General features: G+C 38.5%; 1 protein-coding gene and 1 long non-coding RNA gene across 2 annotated transcripts in view; both read left to right on the forward strand.

Annotated features, from left to right (window-relative positions):
- Positions 1-8,386, forward strand: part of col6a1 (collagen, type VI, alpha 1) — a 31,368-nt gene extending 22,982 nt beyond the window's left edge. Inside the window, exons 23-31 of the mRNA XM_042497422.1 lie at positions 32-68; positions 1,421-1,429; positions 1,522-1,655; positions 2,030-2,136; positions 2,622-2,736; positions 2,923-2,994; positions 3,486-3,657; positions 4,543-4,572; positions 5,330-8,386. Of these exons, the coding sequence (XP_042353356.1) occupies positions 32-68; positions 1,421-1,429; positions 1,522-1,655; positions 2,030-2,136; positions 2,622-2,736; positions 2,923-2,994; positions 3,486-3,657; positions 4,543-4,572; positions 5,330-5,940 (1,287 nt within the window). The 3' untranslated portion in view covers positions 5,941-8,386. The remainder of the gene's footprint in view (positions 1-31; positions 69-1,420; positions 1,430-1,521; positions 1,656-2,029; positions 2,137-2,621; positions 2,737-2,922; positions 2,995-3,485; positions 3,658-4,542; positions 4,573-5,329) is intronic.
- A 1,341-nt stretch (positions 8,387-9,727) lies between these two features.
- On the forward strand, positions 9,728-16,586 carry LOC121951096. Its single transcript, XR_006106381.1, has 3 exons — positions 9,728-9,815; positions 12,429-12,557; positions 16,358-16,586. It is a non-coding gene; the product is annotated as an uncharacterized LOC121951096 (long non-coding RNA).
- The last annotated feature ends 1,090 nt before the right edge of the window (positions 16,587-17,676 follow it).

Raw genomic sequence — 17,676 nt, forward strand, 5'->3', positions numbered from 1 at the left:
TGTAACGTGCGCTCCACCTCTCTCTCTTCAGGAATGTGAAATTCTGGATATCATCATGAAGCTCTGCTGTAAGTTAAACGCTCAACATATGTGCACGCTGAAAGACACACGCACAGAAATGAACATGCATGCACTCCATGTTAATCGCCGATAAGCAAAAAGAAGCCTGAAGAATGTGAAGGTTACACAGGTTATGTTGTGTTTTTCCTGAACAATTAAAGAGGGATCTGATTGCTGGGAAAATAGTTAGAAAACTGTTTATGCAGCAAAAAGTCACTAGTGCTTGTGAATTTGGTGCAGGATTAGTCAAAAAAAAGGCTGTGGCATTCAGTTTTGCTCAAGAGGTAGAAAACCTACAACTAGAAGAAAGTAGTGCGATGCACCAGACCAGTAAATGCTGCCGCTGGTCATGGAGTGGGCCTATAGGGCAAGAGTCAGGGGCCCCGAGGGCTTCACCTGCAAAATGTCTTTCAAATTTACACTTACCAACCAGAATGAGACTCAAAATGACCACAAAAACATACAAAGGAACTACAAAGAGACACAAAACAACTACAAAGTGACACAACATGACCAAAAAAAGACAAAAAATCACTCCAAAGGGACACAAATTGAATACAAAGAAACACAAATCTACCTCGAAAGAGACACAAAACAACAAGAAAGACTCACAAGAAAACAACAAGACACATAATGACTACAAAGAGACGCAACACGACTAAAACAGACACAAATACACCTCTTGGAGACACAAATTGACTTTAAAGAGGCACAAAACGACAACGGTGAATTACAAAGAGACACAAAATGACCAAAAAAGACATACAAAGGAACTGCAAAGACGCACAAAATGACAACAAAGAGACAAAATTACCAGAAAGACAAAAGAGACAAATATACCTCAAAGAGACACAAAACCGCTACAAAGACACAAAACAAGTGTATACTTCAGAGACACAAAGTGACCCTGAGACAAAAAAAACAAAGACGAAGACACCCAAAGGAACTACAAAAATAACCAAGAGAGACGCACAGAAACACAGAAAAAAGAGATACAAAAGGATTACAAAGAGACAAAAAATGACCAAAAAAAGTCACAGAAATATACAAAGAGATATAAAATGACTACAGAGAGATGCAACGACACTACAGACACAAAATGACCCCAAAAAGACACAAAACAACAACAAAAATACGTGGTGGGCCCTTTTGCATGTCTGCGCCCAGGGAAATATTACCTCCTAATCCGCTGCTGCTGCGAGTTGCCTGTACGAAAACAAGCCGAGAAATAAAGTTTTACGTAGTTCATTTACACATTCTGCTCCCACTGTTAAGATAATACGCTGACTGAAAATCTGCAAAGTATCCTTTTAATTAATATTCTTTCTTTTCTTTGCATCCTCTCTGAATTTGGTCGCAGCTTGTTGTGGTAAGTTTGTGCTCAAACACATTCCTCGTCATCGTGATGTTACAAAGTTCGATGGTTTTGACTCTTTGTGGTTTGTGAATGTTTGTCTCCAGAGTGTAAGTGCGCGCCTATGGACCTGGCGTTCATCGTGGACAGCTCAGAGAGTATCGGAGACTCAAACTTTGCTCTCGCTAAAGACTTTATCATCACAGTCATAGACAGACTGACCAAAGACCAGCAGCTCAAGGTAACGTCTGAATTCACTCTGACTCCACTGTGTTTCATATTCATCCATGTCTGCACAGCCTCTGTGAGACGGCCAGTATTTGACCTTTGTGGATTGTGTTGTTAATTCAAAATTACCCCCCAAAACTCTTAGGAAATGTTAGGGAAAAGCTGCACTGAGAACAAAACCTCAAAATAGAGAGTGTGAATGAAAAAATATTGTCTTGGGTTTTGCAGCTTGCTTTTATGTCTCTCCAATGACTCTCCTCTCCCAGTGTGGATATAATTAGTCAGGATGGGTGGGACGCAGAAATGTTGACGGAGGAAAACACATGCTCGCAGACATAACACACACAAACCAAAACACACACTCACCATGAAATGCTTCTCTTCCAGTTTGCAGGTAATGAGTCCGGGCTCAGCGTGGTCCAGTACAGTGGATCCAAAGCCCAAGAAGTTGTTCGCCTGGGCACCCACGCTGCCACCCTCAATGAATTCAAGCAGTGAGTTGATCTGATTTTATTTTATTCAAGGAAGGACAGCCAGTTCTCACTCCCAAATCACCAAATACTGCACTTTAGTCAGGAATCTGAGCATCAAATATCCCCAAACAGAGGCACCTTTAGCTGCGTATTTGTGTATTTACTTGATACTTTATACTCAACATGTGACATTTGTATAATATTTTGTTCACAAACTCTGGTTCTGTAGATAAAGTTTTCAGATTTGGGATTTTATTTAACTTTCAGATACATTTTCAGCAAACATGAATATAACTAGAGAAACATATAACATCAAACACAACTTTAATACTACAGTTTGTCACAAAAGAAATACAATGCAGACTCATTTAACTCCACTGGAAAATGAAATGCATATCAATCCTGGCATTTGTGGCAAAGCAGCAGTATTTGCATATGTTGGAGTGTTTTGTTTATGTCATTTATTTTCCTAAAAAGTCTTCGATTTGATTTGTGTGTGTTTACAGAAAAGTGAGAGAGTTGCACTGGCTGGCCGAGGCCACGTACACAGGCGAGGCCCTTGAATTCGCTCTGTCCAACACGATCAAACTGATGACGCATGAGAACAAAGTCGTGCTCGTTCTCACAGACGGACGTTCTGATATCATCAGGGACAAAGTTCCCCTCAACGTTCTCTGCGGTAAAGACCTCCGGGTGAGTAAACAACTCCTGAATGTGGCAAAGGCAATCATTCCTGCCACATATAAAACTGAAATATTTTTATTTTTTTGTTTTTTTTTTTCCTATATTGGGGGGGGGTATTTTTTNCTCACAGACGGACGTTCTGATATCATCAGGGACAAAGTTCCCCTCAACGTTCTCTGCGGTAAAGACCTCCGGGTGAGTAAACAACTCCTGAATGTGGCAAAGGCAATCATTCCTGCCACATATAAAACTGAAATATTTTTATTTATTTATTTTTATTATTTCATTTTTGGGGGGGGGTATGGGGTATTTTTTTAAAATTGTTATTTATTTATTTATTTATTTATTTATTTATTTATTTATTTTTATTTATTTATTTAGTATGTAGTAGTAATATTGGTATATTTTTTCTTCTCAGTAATGTAACCCTTCTTTTTCTAAATTTGTACATAATTATGTAGGTGCTTTTTCAAAATGTACTGTCTACTGTTTTAATGTTTCAACTTATTCAGTTGTATTTATATTTATTTTAATTATTATAGTCTTTTTTGTCATTCTTGGGATTAAGTGAGTAATTTATGTAAAAGTTGTAATATTGCTGTTTTTGGTGTTTGAAGGAAACTATAAAAACCAAAACTGAAAAACAAGTATTTTTTAATCTGAAAGCGTCTTCTTTTGCGGCGCAGGTGGGCGGTTTGGGAGTGAAGGACTACTCCGGCCGCGAGCCCAACCAGGAGCAGCTGGGAGAGCTGGTTTGTAAGAGCGATCCCAAACCAGGTTTTTCCATCGTGCTGGACAACTATGCCGTGCTGCTCGAGGACACTTTCCTGCAGAACCTCACATCCAGAATCTGCCTAGGTACACACACACACACACACACACACACACACACACACACACACACACACACACACACACACAGTTTCAATCAAGTAAATATTCTGTACCAACTAGTGTTAATTTTGGTTTCAAAAACTACGACGAAAAATATTCATCAATGACTATTTTTCCTTTCAGAGATGAGACATTAATGAGCTAAAAAAATGATCTTTAAAAGTAAAAACTGTGACAAAATGTANCGGGGTTACACACACACACACACACACACACACACACACACACACACACACACACACACAGTTTCAATCAAGTAAATATTCTGTACCAACTAGTGTTAATTTTGGTTTCAAAAACTACGACGAAAAATATTCATCAATGACTATTTTTCCTTTCAGAGATGAGACATTAATGAGCTAAAAAAATGATCTTTAAAAGTAAAAACTGTGACAAAATGTATATTTGGTTTTTACCGATGAGACAAGATGGAGCTAAAATGTTCGTATGAGTAGCACGAGATCGGTCAGTTGGTAAACACCAGGAAATAGTCGGTGCCTGGATGTTTCACTAGCCTGCAAAAACACTCACACCAGAGCAAAGTGAGCGATTAACCCGAGCTGTGAGCCCAGTTTAAAGCTCCAGACTAACATGTTGCAGATTTAGAAAGAATTCAGGCTGAAATTAAGTTATTATTGTGTTTCTTAAAGTCCAGTGTGTAGACTACAGGAGGATATATTGGCAGAAATTGATTATTATATAATAAGTATGTTTTTTTATTTTACAATCACCTGAATTGACTTAAATTTCTAAGCATTTTTTTTAAAATCCCAAACAGCTGCTGAAATGAACACTGCTTCCAACCCCAAATAAACTGATTTATTAACCCTTTGTTCTTCTCTCACTCAGAAAAGAGATGCCCAGACTACAAATGTCCCAGTAAGTCTGTTTTTCTTTTTCAGTAATGAAAGTTTACATTTGGTTCATTGTGTCAAATGTTTATTATCTTACTGCTGTTTACCATAATTCATATCTATAGTCACATTTTATCTCTTTTTTCACATTCAGTCTTTAATAATAATGTAAAATGTACGAGTGAATTAAAAAAATAATTAGTTGTGTGTCTTTGTTGCTCTCATTACTCATTAACCCTTTGAAACCTGAGCAAATTGGCTACATTTCTTTCAAAAATGTGGGAAGTGGGCATCTTAAGAAGAAATGACCCAAAATTTAGCAAGAAATTCGTTTTTTTAAAAAAGCACAAAATCTGTAAATCTGTAAAAATGGGTTAAAAAGGAAAGTTTTAATAATAATATCTTAGCTTTATATAGTGCCTTTTATGATAGCCAATGACACAGTAGAAAAAAACATGTAACAGAAAAAAACAAACAAGATTGACTTGGAAAAGTACTTAAAACAACAATCATCATGTAACATAATTTTTAATATAAAATATGGATGATTTAAAAAAGTAGTTTTACGGACACCTTTTCCAAGTTTTCTTAAAAAATATATATTTCTAAATGTATGTATGTATGTATCATTTCTTACAAAGTTTATCATTGCCTTTTTTAAAATCTTTTTAAAGGAAATGAAACCCGTTTTCTCAGAGTTCAAAGGCTTAAAATACGTTTGCAAAAGAAAAGTGATGCTGGAAACAGCTGTTGATCCGATATTTTCTGTGTGTGTGTTTCAGTCTCTTTCACTGAAAGCGCCAATATTTTGATGATGATGGACAGCTCGGCCAGCGTGGGCCAGAAGAACTTCGAAACGAGCAAAATCTTTGTCGAGCGTCTGGCCGACCGTTTCCTGACCGCCCCAAAAGAGGGCCGAGCCAACGTCAGAGTCGGTCTGGGCCAGTACAGCCGAGACGCCCGCATGGAGCAGGACCTAACGACCAACCTCACCCTGCTGGTGGATCAGACCCGACAGGCCGCCTTCCAGAACGAGGGCACCAACGTGTTGGAGGCCATGGAATTCGCCGTTAAGAGTTTACGCAGCGGCGGCCGTGGGGACGCCGCGGGAGCAAAGAAGAAGCTGGTGCTGTTCTCTGACGGCCGGTCTCAAGCCATCACCCTGCCGCAGCTGGAGAAGCGCGTCGCTGAGGTGGCGGACGCCAAAGTGGAGCTGTTCGTCATCGCCGTCGGCAGCCAAGTCAACGAGGCCAACCTGCGCACGCTGGTGAGCCGGGGGCGGCCGGAGGATATCACCTACGCCCAGCGCCACCTGTTCCGCGTCCCAGACTACGCCTCCCTGCTCCGCGGCGTCTTCCACCAAACCGTCTCCCGCAGGGTGTCCATGCCCTGAACAGCAACACGCTTTAGATTTTTAGTCCCAATATGAATATTCACTCATTTACCAAACACTGTGTTCGAATTCTTTAAAGAAAAAAAAGAGAGAAATGTCACAAAACGACAAATGATTGTGTGGCAGACAAACGGAAATGTCTTCAATTCCACAGGGACTTTTTTTTTACCCTGAGCTGAGCAGCCGAGGCAGAATATCTCCGTCTGTGCAGTTTTCCACCTCCTCTACTGGGACCATTCGACTAAGTCATGGTGCTAACCTAAACCTTTTTTGGAGATTTAGAGCTCTTTGTGACAGCACACAACTGTGAGGAATTACTGCCTGGCAAGCAACGTTCAGGGTAAAAAAAGTCCCTCTTTCGAAGGCGTTGCTTCAGTCCTGGAGAGCCGCCAGCGATCACCACAGCGTTTAAAAACATTGGGCTGATTTGCACTCAGGTATTCTGCATCACTTTCGGCCGCTCTGGACCCTCGACTCTCATCATGTGAGCTGATCTGTTGTCTCTCCAGGACTGAAGCTCCCGTCTTCTGAAGAATTTGTTTTTAGGGTTTAATGTGGACTCATCTTTTTAGCTCTTACAACTCTTTCAAGTGGTGTCGGGTTTGTGTTTTGTGACGTAAGAAAACCAAAAAAATACATACAAATTCTGTGACACGTGCTTGTTTTACTTGAGGAGAAATCTGCAGCTTTTTATGCAGAGATCCAGTCAGTGTTTATGGTAATTGTAGTCTGCTGAAGCAATAAATCCTTTAGCGCCTGCTGTACTGCGCAAAAAAGCTGAGTATTCTGTGCCTACATGTACCATGATGCATTGCACAGCCTTTTCTGCAGTTGGAAACAAAGCTAGTTTGCAAAATGAGCAAATAGAACGAAGACTTTTTATTTTTGAGGGTCATCTGCAGCACGCCGCCTAGCTACCTGAAGGTGAAACTACGTCACTGACAACCTTCACGTGCACAAAATATTTCCGTTTTTTGCTTCTCGTCGCTCCCCTATGTTTAGAAATGGATGTGCGACGTACAAACTGCAATAAAAACCCCAACATATTCCAAATGTGTCCAAAGAATGCTTTTAACACCCAATAATACCACGATATGCCACATTTCGTGATCGGAAAGCACTAAACTTGGAAAAAAGCCTAATTCAGATTATCAAAGTGGAATATGTTGTGCACATGAGCGAATTCAAATTCAGACACAGTCGTATCTGGAGTAATAGTCGAATATTAGGCCACATTAAGACGAGAACAGCTTTACTAGAAATGGAAAAGTTTTTTCTTTCCACTTTTAAAAAAATCTGTGTTCCGCAAAAACGGCCAAAAACGTTGTAGTATGCAAGCCAGGCCAGTAGGGGCGCTATAAAATTGTAATGACACACCCCAGAAGAAGAGCACACGTGAGCGTGAAGTTTGGCCGCAGGATCATCGCCTGTTTACACGGCGGCAGACGGAGTGGTGCTTTCAAAAGACAGTTTCAAGTGTTTTTAGGCCCCAAACCGCAACAAAAGTTTGATGCAGGAGTCGTTTCCGTGTAAACAGCCCCTCAGCGTGCGTGTAAACGAAGTCTCTATCACGTCAAACGTCGTCACTGGATGCAGGAAGAGCGACAGATTTTACAGCTGCAAACTCAGCGTTCTCTATACAGCACCGTCACCGTTAACACTGAGTGGAGATCGATATAAAAGTTTGGGAATTTTCCCTTTAATAAAGACAGCTGGCTCATGATTGGCCCTTCAGCTGTATTTTGGGCTGCGCCCCTTTAAAGCGAAATTAAAAGGTCAGTTCGAAAGTTTCTCCCAAACTCTGTGAAAACTCACCCGACATCACTTGAAAGTTCTGTTCGAAACAGGAAATGACATCAGGCAAACAAACCCGTCAGCACTTCACCTGGTACTAATGAGGACGTGACAGCTGGACTCAACATGTGTGACTCTGCCCGAGTGTGTGTCTGTGTGTGTCTGTGTCTGTGTGTGTGTGTGTGTGTGTGACAGCACATCAATTACACGTATGTAGATGTGTTTTTTTTTATGTGTAGCCTCAGGCGATTGTTCTATAAACAGTTGTGCTCAGGTCACTGGTTCAAATGACACAAAGCTGTTCATCTTTGGCCACACACACACACACACACACATACACACACACACACACACCTTCGTGCTTCATCAGTGAGGTAGGAAAACATCTGTCAGGTTTGAAGGCTGGAAAAGAAACTTAATGGGACTCACACACACACGCACGCAGAAGACGGTTTGTACCTTTACATTTCCACACCTTCAGTTCGGCTGTCGTCAGCGGCTCCGCGTCGCTGTGCTGTTGATATTATCTGTGGTGCTATTAGTCTCAGCGTATCCGTCTCTACCCATGTCGTTAAAGAAGATATTTTTACCTGAGGACGCAAAACCTCAGTCGTGTTGTAAGAGCTCCTTCAATAAAGGTTGCTACACCAAAGTGTCTCTGCTCAATTTTGTCCACACACACACATACACACACACACACACACACACACACACACACAAATCTTTGGCTTCCAAATCCAGGATAGATCGAATCCTCCCACGTCTCAAACCTCTGCAAATTTGCTTGATCTCTTTGAGAGATAGGACAGGAACGCACAACAAAAGAAATGACCTAAAAATGAGCAAGAATTAAGTAAAAAAAAGTACAAGAAAATTACCTTAAAAAATTTTTAAAAAAAAACAAATATATATAATTTTAAAAAATAATAAATGAAAGGACCTGGGAAAAGTGCTTCAAAAACTGTAATTCAAATTAAATTGATTTTTCATCTAAAACATATTTGCATCATGACAAAAACCTGCCATTGAAAGGGTTAAAATTCTGAACAGCAATGGATATTTGATATTTAAGATTAAAACTGACGTTGGTCAAAAACTGAACTCAATGAAAGTAGACAATCATATTAATGTGTAGTTTTATTGTAGAAGGTAATGAGCAACAAAAGAAATGACCTAAAAATGAGCAAGAATTTAGTAAAGAAAGTACAAGAAAATTACCTGGGAAAAAGATTAAATAAAGGAGAGGACCTGGAAAAAGCGCTTAAAAATTATAATACTTATAAAAAAGAAAAAGAAAAACTCATCTAAAAACATATTGGCATGATGACAAAAACCTGGCATTTAAAGGGTTAAAATTCCCGAAATTAATGAATATTTGACATTTATAATTAGGACTGATGTTGGTTTATAATAATTTTTTTGAAGCTTTACTTTCAAAAGTGCGTTTTGCGTGCAGAGCGATACAAGTTTGTGTGATATTAAAGCAGCCCCTAAAGGGTTAACTACATGTCTGTAAGCTTTACAGCTTAAAACCGCCACAGAGATAAACAAGTTTAATAGTTTCACATATCTCCGTAATTAAAATCAATTTCCAGCTGTTTACTCGGAAATGATTGTTGTTGTTTGCTCAACTTCATCATCGTCATCTCTGTGCTATCGTCTGACGGCGACACAGCCTCGGGGCAGCAGCCGATATTTCGGGAGATCCAACGTAGCCGGCTGATATCTGGGCCAAAACTCTCTCTCATGCACTGCTCGCTGTTTACTGTTTACTGTTTACTGTTTACTGTTTACTGTTTACTGTTTACATTTGAATCTGAAATGCTGCATTTTGCCCTTTTTTGCTCTCTGACTGTTTACCTGCAGCTAAAACAGAAAACTTCCTAAAATCCTCTAACTTCACCGACAGATTCAGATCTTTTCTATGAGGTCGAGATCTACGATCACTGTCACCTGACTTCACCTAAATCCACCATCATATTAGATGAGACGTCTGTGAGCCAATCAGAGCGCTCCACATCATCTAAAGTGGACTAATTTGAACAAGCAGGGACAGCCATGAGGAAAGGAAGAAGAGCAAGGTGAGTTTAACCCTTTAAATCATGTTGTTTAAGTACATTTGTAGTCTTAAAACTGTGTTTGAAGTAAACATGAGATGTTTTATTACTCATACATGTCAAAAAACTGCTTTTACTGAGGATTTATTGCAAAATATGCATATATTGGAATGGACAGTGGATCTGAGCGTCAACAGGAAATGAACAAGGGAAATGTATTTCTAATGATACAAGCAGAATATAATGCATTATATTGATTCACACAATATTTATTTTAAGAGGTTTTTGACATAGTATTTTCCGGAGATTAAGAAATTAAGAAGAATTTGAGTCATGATGAAAAAAATTGCAAGAAATTAATCAAAAGTGCAAACAAAATTACCTGAAAAACATTTTAAGGAGAAATGAAAGTAAAATAATCGAAAAAAAAAATATCCGAAAGAAAAACCCTGCATACAAATTCTACAAATTCTGTAACATAATTTTGAAATATATAATTATAATATAGTTTTTTTCCTAGCTTTTTTTTGTTTTCCCTTTGACATTTGACCCTAGCTTTTTAAAATAATTTCTCGCTATTTGTGGAAGATTTATTATCAAGTTGCTCATTGCCTTTACCCCCCCATGTTTTTTTTTAAAAAATAAATAAATTGCACAAATTTGCTCAGGGTTCAAAGGATTAAATACTTGTAAAAGCATCTGAAAGTAGCACAATAAACCTAATGTTATGCCAGGTTTCAAAAGGTTAAAGATTCATTAAAACAAAAAAAATCTCATGTAAACTCAAAATGTCTTTTAATACAAGTTGTTGTTATTTTTTAATCCATTTCTCCGTTTCTGCGTCCACAAAAAAGTATCCTGATTAAAAATAAAAATGGCTGTATATTGTATTTATTTTACCGCCGATGTTTAAATAAAATGTGTTTTCTTCATTTATCACAACCAGAGACTGAAAAAATTGAAATAAAAAAAAACAACAACAACATAATCAAATCTGAGCTTAACCCTTTGAAATGTGGGCAAACTTTCACAAACATTAGAAAATGACACAATGAGCAAGTCAAGAAGAAATCATCCAAAAATTAACAAGAAATTTTTGAAAAGTACAAGCAGATTACATGAAATTTAGCATTAATTAAATTAATGAATTAAAAATATAAAAGTAAATAAAACAAACAAGAAAACAGCCTAAAAATTAAAATAATTTTGAAACACAATTTTTAATAAATTATTATGATTATTATTTATATAGTATTTTTTTCAAGCCTTAAATAAAAAAATAATAATTTACCAAATCTACTAATTCCTTGCAATTTTTAGGACATGACTTGCCAAGTTGCTCATTGCCTTTTGTACCACATTTTTTAAATAAACCAATTGTCTTAGGGTTAAAAGTGTTTAATAAAAGGCATCCAAATGCAACACAAAAAAGGGATTTTAATCCAGGCTTTCACTAAAGTACTGATATTTCATCAGGATCACTTTAATCTACGAGTCTCATTTATAATTTTGGCAAAAATAAACTGTTTGCACAAACTAACCAGCAAGTACAACAAGAGTGAAAACCCAAGGCTTTTTTTTCAACTTCATTTGATTTTTCCTTTAAATTTTAACTTTCAAACATAAAAGTTTTTAAAATTTAACAGCTGCATTATGCATTGTCCCAGGGCTCTCAGGAGGCTTAAGGAAAATTGTTTGTAGCTTTTGGGAGGATTAAAAAACAAATAACTAGAAAAAAAGTCACACCCCATCCACCCCTCTTCTGAAAAATAAGGAACAGTCCCTCAGACTATTTTTGGTTGCCGCAGTTACCTCAAACGACCCGTCAGTTCAACTCCTGACCTTCAGCTCGAGAGCAAAGTCTCTGCTGACGCTGGCATTTAAACTGTTAATAACACACGAACGTGAGAACGTGTTCACACCGCCGTCACCTCATCACCTTCTGACCTTCAGCGCTGACCTTCAGTGCTGACCTCACGTCCTCTGATCCCAGCGGCGGGTAAAGTGTTGTAATGACCCCGAGTGAAGGCCGCGGCTGCAGCTGATTTATTATTTAAGTACTGGACGCAGCAGCGACGGTTTAATAGGCAGAGACGCCTAAATACAAGTCACAAGTCGAACCCTCAGCGAGTATCTACCTGCTGAGGCGCCCTCCAGCTGAAACTCTCTTTGGCTCCTGCGACCTCTGATGGCTCTGATGAAGAGGGTCAGCAGAAAAACAGATTCCTCCTCGGAGGTTTATCACTGCAACAATCCTCTCGCCAGCTCCGAGTGTGCAGAAAGCTACGGAAGCTCTAAGCTGCTTTACATCATTTTTTCTCTTTTTTGCATTTTCCCAAATAACAGGATAATTTTCTTAAACTCGGGACGACAAAATTGAGTTTTCCTGATATAATGACATAATTGATTTGAGATCCCGTTATATACCGTTATAGTGGGCTATTGATTGAAAGAATTTGTCTGAAACATCATACAGTGTAGCTTCATGCAGGTTTCCATTCATCCCTAAACTGCACATATATGAAATTGCAAATTAAGTTATAAAAATACAAAAAATGTTTTCTGTATTTTTGTTTGTTTGGGATATAATTGGGTTCTGAACGATGCTAAATAACAACAAATCTCTCGCGGCTGCAGCGCTGACCTCCGATCCCCCTGATGAAGACGGTCGAGAGAAGAGAGACTTCCTCCTCACAGGTGTGTCACCACAAACGTCTTCCCCTCACCTCTGGATGTGCAGAAAACAGGCGTCGGACCAAATCACAAGTAAGCCTCAAGTCTTAGCACTCAAATCAGAGTCAAGTCCCAAGTCGAGACTGAAAAGTCCAAGTCAAGTCCTAAACTTTAGATTTCTATATTTAAAAAACCAACGGAGAAAAAAGACGAAGGCAATGAACAACAAAAGAAGAAATGACCCTAAAATTAGAAAAAAATGAGTTAAAGTTCAAGAAAATTATTTGATAATAAGTAAAAATATTTTTTAAAGTTAAAAAAAACAACTACAAAAAAACAAGGAAATGACCTGGAAAAAAAGCTTAATAATTTTGATAATTTTATAACATAATTTTCAGTTTGCAATTAATTAGAAAGAAGTTAGTGAAAATAAAAGAAAATGATCTGAAAATTAGTAAAACTATTTTTAAGTGATAAAAACAAGGAAATGGCTGAGAAAAAAATGCTTAATAATTTTAATGATTCTTTAACTTAATTCTCAATATGCAATTAATTAGAAAGATATATTAGTGAAAGTACAAAAAAAAATCTGAAAATTACTAAAAGATATATTTTTTTGAAGGACCTGGAAAATGTCCTTAAAAATTTTAATAATTTTGTAACATAGTTTTAAATATGCAATTCTGATTATTAGAAATGTAGTTATGTCCTGGCTTCTTTTTTTCTTATTACAGAGACATTTTTCCATTATGTTATGATTTATTTATTTATTGCAATTTGTAAAATATTAATTTCAGCACAAGAAAGTGATGTCACTCTGGGTTTTAAAGGGTTATCCAGTGTGTGTGTGTGTGTGTGTGTGTGTGTGTGTGTGTGTGTGTGTGTGTGTGTGTGTGTGTGTGTGTGTGTGTGTGTGTGTGTGTGTGTGTGTGTGTGTGTGTGTCTCTCAAAAAAAACCCCAAAAACCTAATTTTTCGCCTCCATCTAAATTCAGACATTTTTGCAAAGGTTTCAAAGGGTTAAAGTCCAAGTCAAGTCAAGTTGTCTTTTCTGATGTCATCAAGTCTAAAGTCATCAAATTTGTGACTCAAATCTGACTCGAGTCCATTTCATGCGATTCGAGTCTTTTGCAGAAATTCTGCAGAACCGGGAAAACTTCAACGTGTCGCACATGTTTTAAATGAAACGTTCACACTCAGACTGCGGCAGAATTTCAGTGGAACTGCCTCAGTTTGACTTATTTTCCGAACATTTTTCTTCTGTGGTGCTGATTTTGAAACACTGTTTTGATCTGCTCTGTGTGTATGTGTGTGTGTGTGTGTCTGTGTGTATGTGTGTGTGTGTCTCTGTGTGTGTGTGTGTGTGTGTGTGTGTGTGTGTGTGTGTGTGTGTGTGCGGGTGCATGTACATGCACTGTATGTTTGCCTTGTTTGATACATCTCTTCCTGTCTAGGTCATTTTCGGAGATTTAGAGCCAAAACTGCGTTTATCGGCGCATTCCACAGAGCCTCGGTGTGTGTGTGTGTGTGTGTGTGTGTGTGTGTGTGTGTGTGTGTGTGTGTGTGTGTGTTTTGTTTTTATTTTTTTTCTGTTTGTGTGCATGGGTGTGCCCACTTGCATGGTGATGCATTTTTCTGTGCATGATTTACAGCATGTGTGCATGTATGCATCTGTGTGTGTGTGTGTGTGTGTGTGTGTGTGTGTGTGTGTCTGTGGGACTGTTCCCCAGAAATTTGTCTTGGCTCTTGTGAAGTTTTTCTGAGACCAGCTTCCTCCCTCGTCTCCTCTGAAGTCGATTAGACCGCTCACTCTTACTCTCAGACCTGGACACAACCTTTTCTCCACCAAATTTCGCTGGTAGTGACATAACACATGTACTCTATGTGTTCATGTTGTGTGCACGACCTTGTGTGTGTGTATATGTGTGTGTGTGTGTGTGTGTGTGTGTGTGTGTGTGATGCACTGAGGTAACGACTCCCAGCTGCTTTGTCTGAGCAGAAAGCACATCTGGAGGAAAGGAGGGGGATAGCTTCCAGAAAAGAGAGAGGGAGAAAGGGAAAGAGGAGTGAATGTTAGCTTATCATAAGTTGAATGCAATTTCCTTTTTGTTTATTCTGCAGCTTTTCAGATTCGGGAGCTGCAGTGAAAAACGTGCAGGAATCGCTCCCTTACACAGTCGTCTCTGCTGCAGATAGCATGGACGTGTGCAGATGTGGATTTGTGCAATTGTGTGCACATGCTTTGTTTTCATGCTGTTCTTGTCTTTGTACATTTCTGCATACAAAGTGAATCAACGTGTGGTTGTGTGTGTGTGTGTGTGTGTGTGTGTGTGTGTGTGTGTGTGTGTGTGTGTGTGTGTTTTCGTGGAACAGCGAGAGCTGAAAAAGCTGCTGCAGTGCTGGGAGAGCTGTTTTTGATTTTGGAACTGATTATACAGAAATCCCCCCAGACTGAAGCGCTCTTTCAGTCCATGTGAAAGAAATAAAGAAAGAAAAAATTAAAGAGTGTGTGTGTGTGTGTGTGTGTGTGTGTGTGTGTGTGTGTGTGTGTGTGTGTGTGTGTGTGTGTGTGTGTGTGTGTGTGTGAGAGAGAGAGAGAGAGAGAGAGAGAGAGAGAGAGAGAAAAGAAGAGAGGGAACAGAGAGAGAGAGACTGGTTTACTCTTATTTGGGAGGGAGGGTCATTCCGATTCTATGAGTCACACTTTTTAAGAGAGACCAGAACCCCCCCTCTCCATCTCACACACACACACACACACACACACACACACACACACACACACACACACACACACACACACACACACACACACACACTGCTTCACTCCTTCTCTTTTTAAGGAAAAACTCTTCTCAGGCCAAGACAGAGAGAGAACAGCTTCAGAGGGTAATAACTCTGGCCAGCAGCTGCCCTCCTCCTCCTCCTCTTCCTCCTCTTCCTCCTCTTTTTCTCTGCACTCTGCTGTTTCACCTCCGACCACCTCGAGACTGATCACAGCATAAAGTTAAATGAACCCTGTGAAACATGGGAAAATTGGTTTAATTGGCCCAAAATTTAGATTTTTTAAATAAAATAAAATACAAATTTGAAAAGTTAGAAGATAATTACCTAAAAATTAGAAAAAAAAGTTAAAAAAAAAAAAAAAAAAAAAAAAAATTACCTGAAAATGTGCTGAAAATTATTTTAAAAATATGTATTAATTATTTTTTTCTGTAACATAATTCCAAATTCAAAAATAAAAAAAAAAAAAACCAGAAGTAATTATAAAAAATAGTTTTTGGAAATTTTTCCCCAGTTTTTTAAATATTTTTCAGTCTCGAGTCACCTTTTACTAATTTCTTGAAATTTATGGGACATTTCTTGCCAAGTTGGTCATTGCCTTTTTTTTCCCCAGGTTTTTTTTCTCAAAGAAATCAAATCAATTTTCTTAGGCTTCAAAGAGTTAAAAAAAGACCCCGAAAGTGCTGAAAATTTATTATTTTTAAATGTGTTTTTATTCTTTTTTCTGTAAGAGGATTTTAAATAAAAAATTATTGGTAATAATTTTTTTTCGCATTTTTCCCTTTTAAAAAAAATATTTTTCTTACTTCCTTCCCCTTTTTTGCAACTAATTTATTGTAATTTCTTGAAATTTGTGGGATGTGCGTTCCAGTGCCTTTTTTCCCAATTTTTTTTAAAGAAATCAAACAAATTTTATCAGGTTTCAAAGGGTTAAAAAGCTTGTGAAAGGCGTTTGAACACAGTGCACGAAAACTGATGACAATCTAGGTTTCAAAAGATTAAACAGCATGAGGGACCAACAAGTCAAAACTTGTAAAAACATGTTTTTGGACGTCCAGCAGAGGCAGCGTCTAGTGACTGACCAGATCTGATCAGACTTTAATCCGTCTTCAGTCTCTTTCACCTGCCAGACTCAGCTGACCCAAACGACCCCCTTCATCTCCCTCTCTGCACTGATAGCCTCTCGTGTAGCGGATGTGCACTTGGATGTAAAACCCTCTTCCCGACATCGCCTCCCGTGTCCCGGCCTGGATAAGACATTAGCGGCGGTGTTGCTGTTTAACGCATTGGCAGCTCTGCAGGCCACATCACAGAATTCAAGCGAACTGGACACTCTGATACACACAGCAGCCAAAACAGAGCCGGCCGAGCTCAGTTCGAGTTTGTTAGGTCTGTAAAAGATTTTTTAATAAGCATGAGACATTAACCGAATAAAAACTGAACTTCCAAAACATAAACTGTCAACATTTTGTGCCATTTTTGCCAACAAACAGTGACAAAATAAAATCAGAGACAGAAAAAAAGCACAATTTAGGTTGGTTAGTTTACAGTCACATACAAAACAAACATTCCCAGAATTCTGTGGTGACAAAACATGCTTTCATAGGATTAACCCTTTGAAACTTGAGCAAACTGGTTTGATTTCTTTCAAAAATACTGGGAGAAGTTAATGAGCATCTTAACAACACATGGCCAAAAAAATAGGCTGTCGGCGTATCATACAGCCACATGAGATTCTGCCCGGCGGCATATCGTACTGCCCCGAAAGGTGGCTTTTGGCGTCAGTAGGTGGGTTTCCATTACAGGCTTCTGCAAAACTTAAGCGATATTGACATTTCCACTGAGTGACGTTTTGTGACTTCTCCTCTGGTGATAACACTCCAAGAAACATGGCGATGGATGTTCAAAACATTAGCAGCGTTATTTATACTGCAGCCACCACACTGGTTACATTATTTCCAATCCAAGGTGACGTAGGCGTCTTATGGAGGGCTAATGGAAAGGCGAGCCCCTTATACGTAGGAGCGGCCGCATATGAGGGATTTCTGGGGTGTAATAGTCCAAGATTTTGGACTTGTGGATTCAAAACTTCCGGATGATCCACTCAACTTTCTCAGAGTTATGTGATACAATAACAGCTCTTGTAGTTCCTGCGGCACATAGCCATATCATCATGTGACCTGGAAAACCAAAAAAAAAAAAAAAAAAGTTTCCGTTGCAATTTTGCAAGATATGTCTTTTTAAAATTGCCTGAAATACCACCTCATGCAAGCGTAAAACTCTTTTGCGAGTTTTTTTTTTGATACTGACATGTTGCCATTAGGCGTATTTTGTATTTGCAATTTCGTTTTGTGCAATTTAAGGGTTAATGGAAACCCAAGCCTGGTGATTATGGATAAATACCTCAAACAATCCTACTTTAAAGACTCTTA

Source organism: Plectropomus leopardus, chromosome 12, assembly GCF_008729295.1.
Source record: "Plectropomus leopardus isolate mb chromosome 12, YSFRI_Pleo_2.0, whole genome shotgun sequence".
Lineage (NCBI taxonomy): Eukaryota > Metazoa > Chordata > Actinopteri > Perciformes > Serranidae > Plectropomus > Plectropomus leopardus.